The sequence below is a fragment of the Manis pentadactyla genome, chromosome 8 (assembly GCF_030020395.1).
Source record: "Manis pentadactyla isolate mManPen7 chromosome 8, mManPen7.hap1, whole genome shotgun sequence".
Classification (NCBI taxonomy): domain Eukaryota; kingdom Metazoa; phylum Chordata; class Mammalia; order Pholidota; family Manidae; genus Manis; species Manis pentadactyla.
Window position 1 is genome coordinate 65,051,126 of NC_080026.1, and position 6,000 is coordinate 65,057,125.

Below are 6,000 nucleotides of genomic sequence, written 5' to 3' on the forward strand. Positions count from 1 at the left end.
CCCAGTCCTGGACAAGGAGGCCCAGTTGCACCCTCGCCCCCTGAACACCCTCCATCTCCAACCCCACTTCCCTCTCCCCACCCCAGCATGTCAGCCTCTGCCAGCACAGGCGCCTCTTCCTGCCACCCTAGGCCCCTAGGATTCCCAGCCATCAGCTAAAGCAGTGGTCCTGCCTGAGAAATGAGCCAGGACCAGAGAGGCTGCTGTTCTGGGTGTCAAGCACCAAGCCACACTCCACTAACACTTCTTTGTGAGGCTGCCCCAGGGCCCTGGTGCCCTCCAGGTCAGTTACCAGTAGGTGAGTAGGCTCAGGACCACCTTCCCCTCCCAGGACCCCTCCTCAGCCCCATCTCTGGTTCCTGACACCACTGGTACAGAAAGGCACTTGCTGAAAGCAGGAGGAGAGTGCTGAGGTCGCTGAGTCCTCTCCACAGACCTTGGGGAGGCCCTTTCCTCACTTGTGAAATAGGAAAACAAGGCTTGTGCTCAAGGTTCCAGGAGGTTACAGTGAGCTAGCAAACAGGCAGTGATCAGCACAGGGCCAACAGGCTTTGAGCCCCTGTCTGGTGGCTGCTGCTGACAACAACCTTCTCCAGTTAGGACCAGAGGACAGAGGAGTCCTCTCAGGGGCAAAGGCCACAGGGGAGATTGCAGCTTCCAGGCCCTCCCTTCCCCTTAGCACCCCGGGCTCCATTTTAGCAGACACCATAATTTTAAATTAGTTTTCTCTTCCCCTGGCTAAAAGGCCATTAGCTCCCCATTAGGTGAATGCATCCCATTTTCTTCACACCACCAAGGAAACAGTGATTTACTTAGCTGTCCCTAAAGCAATTCTGCAGAGTAAAGGCAATTTAGCAATGGGCTCAATAAACTTTCCTGTTTTCTCTGTGACCTCAGGTTCCACCCCCAGGAGACCACCAGCTGGGCTGGGCCAGCCCCTCTCCCCAGGTAGGTTGGGCCTCAAAAGCAGCTCCAAGAGGGCAGAGGGGCTTCATTGGTTAGGAGGAAGAGGGGAGGGCCCAGCAAGCCTGCTGAAGCAGGACATCTTCCCCCAGCCCCTGGCCAAAGAGAGGGAGGGGCCAAAAGAGAAGGGGAAGAGTAGGCGGGGCTGCCTTCAGGCAGGGGTGTTCTGGCACCTGCAGTGCCCTCATAGTGTAAGTGGCCTTCCCAGGCCCCACTGGAGAGGTACTAGCCTGGCAGCCTGGAAACGGGGCCTGCCAAGTCATGGCAATGTTTCCCTTCTTCAGTAACCGGTGGTGAAAGGCTAGGGGTCCGCAGGCAGGGAGGGCAAGTCCTTCCTTAAAGCCAGAAGTGCTAGCAAAATGGGACCCGATGTCAGGCCAGGAAGATGAGCGATGTGAGGTCCACTGAAAAGCTGGAGGAGTCAGTGAGATGCATGGGGTGAGGGGTCCAACTGGAACATGCAGGGGGAGCCCTAGACACTGGGACTATTTCCTCATCCATGCAACCTGGTAGGTGTACCTGTGTTGGATATCAAAAGGCTAGGAACTCTTCTAGAGCAACTTTTAGGTGGAGGTTTCCCTAGCTCTGCTTCCAGGATGCCTGGGGCTGATGGGCTTCACTCCTGGCTGTATGAGGGGATAAAGCAGGTATCCCTGTGAGTGGCAGGGCTGGGCCCCCTGGATGATGGTGGAGTGTGAGGGGGCCGTGCCGTGCTGTGGGAGAGCATAGTCACATATCCTTGAGAAAAGGCAGGAGTGTGTCTTGATGATAACAGAGCATGAGTGAGGAAGCAAGCACAGATGCAAGGGTGTGTGTTTGTGTGCATGTGTGTGTACACGTATGTGCGTGAGCAAGGATGCCAGGGTGTGGGAAGCCTGCCCTGCCCTGGGGTTCTGCGTCTGGGTCGGCACCTTTTTCTGAAAGTGTGCAGTCACACCCAGTAAGAGTCTGCCCACATGCAGAGGCAGGCCATGGGGCCGTGTTTATGTTCTGTGGCCTTGCTCTGGGCTTCCCAGGGCCCTGCACCCACCCCTTCAGTCCTGAGGCAGAGCAGCTCCTTCTCCTGAGCTCTGGTCTAGGCCGATACCTCTCACCTGGGTTGCCTTCCTGCTTGCTCCCTCCTATCAGTTCCCAGAACAGAAGGGAATGTTCTGTCTTGGGGAAGCGTCTGGTCCAGGGGGGGAAATGCCTTCCTTCATCTAGAGACCCAGAAGGGCTGGAAACAGGCTGGCCACAGGAGCGCTGTATCCACAAGAGGGCGCCAGGACCCCAAGCTGCTCCTAGCCTGGTGGGCCACCCCAGGACTCACTAGCAGCGGTCTGCAGCAGCTCACAGAGCCAAGCTCAGCAGCTCCAGGGTGCTGCTCCTGGCGAAAGGTGACTACAGGCCTCTCCAAAGGCCCCAGATGTCCTCCTGGGTGCTGCTAGGCCAAGTTTCCACTCTCAATGCCACCAATGGTGATTTCTTGGTAATTCCAAGGGGAGGGTAGGTGGGACACAGGGCTCACTTTCCCTGTGTTTGAGAGCCTGCCTTGGGCTACCGAACTCCATGGTCCAGGGGTGTGGAAAGCCATTCCTGCCAAAGCCACAGGAGGACCCTCGTGGCCTGGCCCCTGAAGAACAGTTCCCTCAGTCTTCCCAGGACACCCCAGATAAGCACGAGGCTGTGGCAAGGGGACCAGGAAATCCCCTGTAGGATGCAGGCTAGCCCTGGCTGCCCAGCAGGTAGGAGCATAGGCTCACACCCGACCACCTGACCACAGTTACAAAGGTGCAACCCAGAGTAATAGGAAATCCTCAGAACATTCTGTTTGTGTTTACATCTGCCTTGCTGGCAGCCTCCTACCTCCCTTTCCCAGCAGCATTGTGATCCCAGAGTCCATATACTGGAAACAGGCTTCCTCTCCCCCAACTCTTTCCCAGGCCAAGGAAAGGGCTTCTTCCCTGCCCTTCCCACATGGGCTGGGGACCCGTTCTGGCTTCAATATCTGCCCCTTGATCTCAGGATCCAGTCACACAAACGAAGCCTTGGGTGGCCTGTGAACTCAAGAGTCTGTGCATGACCAGGGACTACAGGCAGGCGATCACCCTTCTGTTCCCAAAGGCCACAGGGAAAGAAAGCCCTTTGTAAGCACTGGGGGAGGGTGGCAGGGGCTCCTTCTCTCTGAAATTCGGTGCATGCATAAGTGCTGCAAGAGGGGATCAAGTCAGGGCCAGTTTGAGAGAAACTAAAATGTGTGGTAAAGGGGCTCAAAGATTCCACAGCCCTGGGGTTCATCCCGTCACGGTTTGGGGGTGGGGGCGGTGCCTAGCCTTTGCAAGGCCGCATCTAATCCTCCCAACACCGACGCTGGCGGCACACAGCCCTATTCCGCCCCAAGATGGTCAAAAGTGCTTGGTAAAGGTTCGCCCAGAGCCATGAGATGGTCCCAAAGGCCGCGCCTTCAAGCGTTCCTGACCCGCAGCGGCGCGCGACACTGAAGCCCCAGGTGGGATGCGGGCCGCACGGGTCCTCAGTCGGCTTCGCTAGGCCGGTCTGAGAGCGCCCTTGAGGGCAGTCTCCCCATAAAACATTTGCTTTCGTTTTTCTTTAAAAAAGATTAGGGCAGCAAAACCGCACAAGGGAAAATCAACCTTTTATAGAAAGTCAGCTTTCCTCCGCATCCCGCGGAGGTGCGGGGCACCAGAGCGGGAAGATGCCCCGACGCCGAGCGTGCACAGGAGCCAAGACGGGGAAGCGGCTGCAGGAGAAACAGGGGGGCGGAATGAGCGCTCCCCCCGCAAGTCGCGAGCTTCCAGGGCTGCCTCCCCCGTCCTCCCCGCCTGTGCCCAACCGGCGACAAGATCAGTGCGGGTGACTCCAAGGCGCAGCCCGGCTGGGACGCGCAGCTGCAGCTCGGGCCGGAGCGCCCGGGACGCGCCCAGCCGGGGCGGAGGCGCCCGAGCGCCGCACCGTCTCGCTCCAGCCAAACCCCGGCTGCCCGCACCTGAGCAGCCCGCTCCCGCCACCGAGAGAAAGGCGTTTCCGAACGCGTCCGCTCCGCCACGCGGCGCCAACTTCGCCCGGCGCCGCGAGCCCGGCCGGCAGGACTCACCTTCGCCGAGCAACAGCAGAAGCAGCGCCCGCAGCCCCACGGCGCCGGCCGTTGCCTTCGCCATCGCGGGAGCGCTGAGACCGCGGCCAGAAGGGCGGCGCGGGCTGCGGAGCTCAGCTGGGCCGCCCCATGCCCGCCGGGACGCGGCGGACACTGGGGCGCAGAGCGGCGGGCGCGGACTCCGGGGTACTCTCCGCCGCCGTGCGGCGGGTTCGGGTCGGGACTGCGGCGGGGCGGGCACGGGCCGCGCGGGAGAGGCGGCCGGGGCGGGGCGAGGGGGCGGGGCGCCTGGGCGGATCCTGCGGGGCGCGGGCGGGAGAAGGACTGGGCTGGGCTGCGGGCCGGGCGGGACGCGAGGAGGAGCAGAGTGCGGGCCTGTCACCGCGGCCCCAGTGTGCGTCCCTTCGCGCGCACAGCCCCTCTTTCTCGGCCTGTGCGCCCGCTTGTATCCCCTGCGCTTGCCCTCTGTGCTGCGCAGAGAAGCAGCGCGAGGATGCGGGCTCTGGGTGGACTGGTGGGGGTGCGTCCGAGCGGATGTGGAGACCGGGCAGGCGCCCGGCCTGGGGGGTCTCCACGCGGAGCGCATCCTCCGCCATTTCTCAGAGCCGGGAGCGCGGTCTCTCTTGGGGACCCAGGCGAGAAGAGAGGGAGAACCTGTGCAAGGCAAGGGGGGACGGAGCTCTCTGCTCAGTCTGGGGAAGACAGATGCTTACGATGCTGAGGTCGCGTGGGGGAAGAGGATAGGGGTCTCCTAGGGCTAGGTTGTGATGCCCACTTTTTAGGACTGTTCCAGCGAGTGGGAGAAGGAAACTGGCTCTAAGCACATCTTTCAAAGAGACCGGCTCTGGTGGCCTAATAGAGTGCTTGGAGGGTGCATTTCCACCCAACCCTCTCCAAACAGAAGTGTTGGGATGTGGGACCGACTGGGTAGGAGAGTGAGCAGCAGGGAGGAACTGGAGCCCAAAAGAATTTAATCTTTTTCCCAAAGAAATATGTCCAGCGTATCCAATCCTAAAAGGGGGGAGATTCTGGGCTCCTAACAGGGATTCTGGGGTGAGTTAGAGGTGGATTTTAGGCCTCCGTGGGAAAGCCCACTGTTCTCTTCCCACCTCCTAGCTGCCTTTTGAGGTCTGGCCTCCACCTAAGGGCAGAGGACTGGAAGCCCATGGGGCCTTGGGGCTGAAGGGTCCAGAGTACCCAGGCCTGGGGTACCCCTACTTCAGTGTCTCTTGTTTCTGTTGTGCACAGACCCCGCCCTCTTGCCTGGCTGAGCTCAGGGCTGAATAAGAGATCTGCGTATCACTCTGCAGATATGAAGTCAAAGTGAAGTCACCCTCCCAGGCAGGAGGAGGAGCTGCCAGAATAGAGGCTGGCTGGGGGCTCTGCCAGCAGAGATGTCCACAGCGGGCCTCCTGGCAGGAGGCCAGGACACAACCCTGCTGGCTCAGGAGAGCCACCCGGCAGCCACCAGACCTTGGATTCATGGGCTTGAATTTGCCATGGTGGGCTCCCTTAGGTGTAGACAGGCTCTACTTCTGGTGCTAATAATGGAACCAAGGCTGCATCCTCAGACTTAAGCCCAGGGAAGGGAGCTGAGTGGGAAGGGATGGGCTGAGGAGGACTTCATTGCAAACAGGCTCCTGTGAATGCAGAAGGAAGAGGGGTGCTTTGGCGCATTCTTCCAAAGAACCCCACTCCATACCTCCCAGGGACCACCCTGGCAGGGCTTGGTTGACAGTGGACAGGCTAGATGTCTGGTTGTGCTCTGTGTGACCACCCAAAGGGCCCATTGGAGGCTGTGTTCTAGCCTGGACCACTTGAGGCCCTTCCACCCTCTCTCCACTGCCCCACCCCTTGGGGGTCTTGACACCTGACACTGTGGTGGGGGTATTGCCCTCTTAGAAAAAGGTCTGTGGGGACTCACATGTATACCTCTGTACACC

General features: G+C 60.0%; 1 protein-coding gene across 2 annotated transcripts in view; it reads right to left on the reverse strand.

The window, feature by feature from the left end:
* RET (ret proto-oncogene) overlaps nt 1-4,304 on the reverse strand; it is a 46,595-nt gene extending 42,291 nt beyond the window's left edge. Inside the window, exon 1 of one of the 2 annotated variants that reach the window (XM_036926562.2) lies at nt 4,058-4,304. In XM_036926562.2, the coding sequence (XP_036782457.2) occupies nt 4,058-4,121 (64 nt within the window). In that variant the 5' untranslated portion in view covers nt 4,122-4,304. The remainder of the gene's footprint in view (nt 1-4,057) is intronic. The other variant, XM_036926563.2, reaches the window with a different exon arrangement.
* Nucleotides 4,305-6,000: the final 1,696 nt, after the last annotated feature.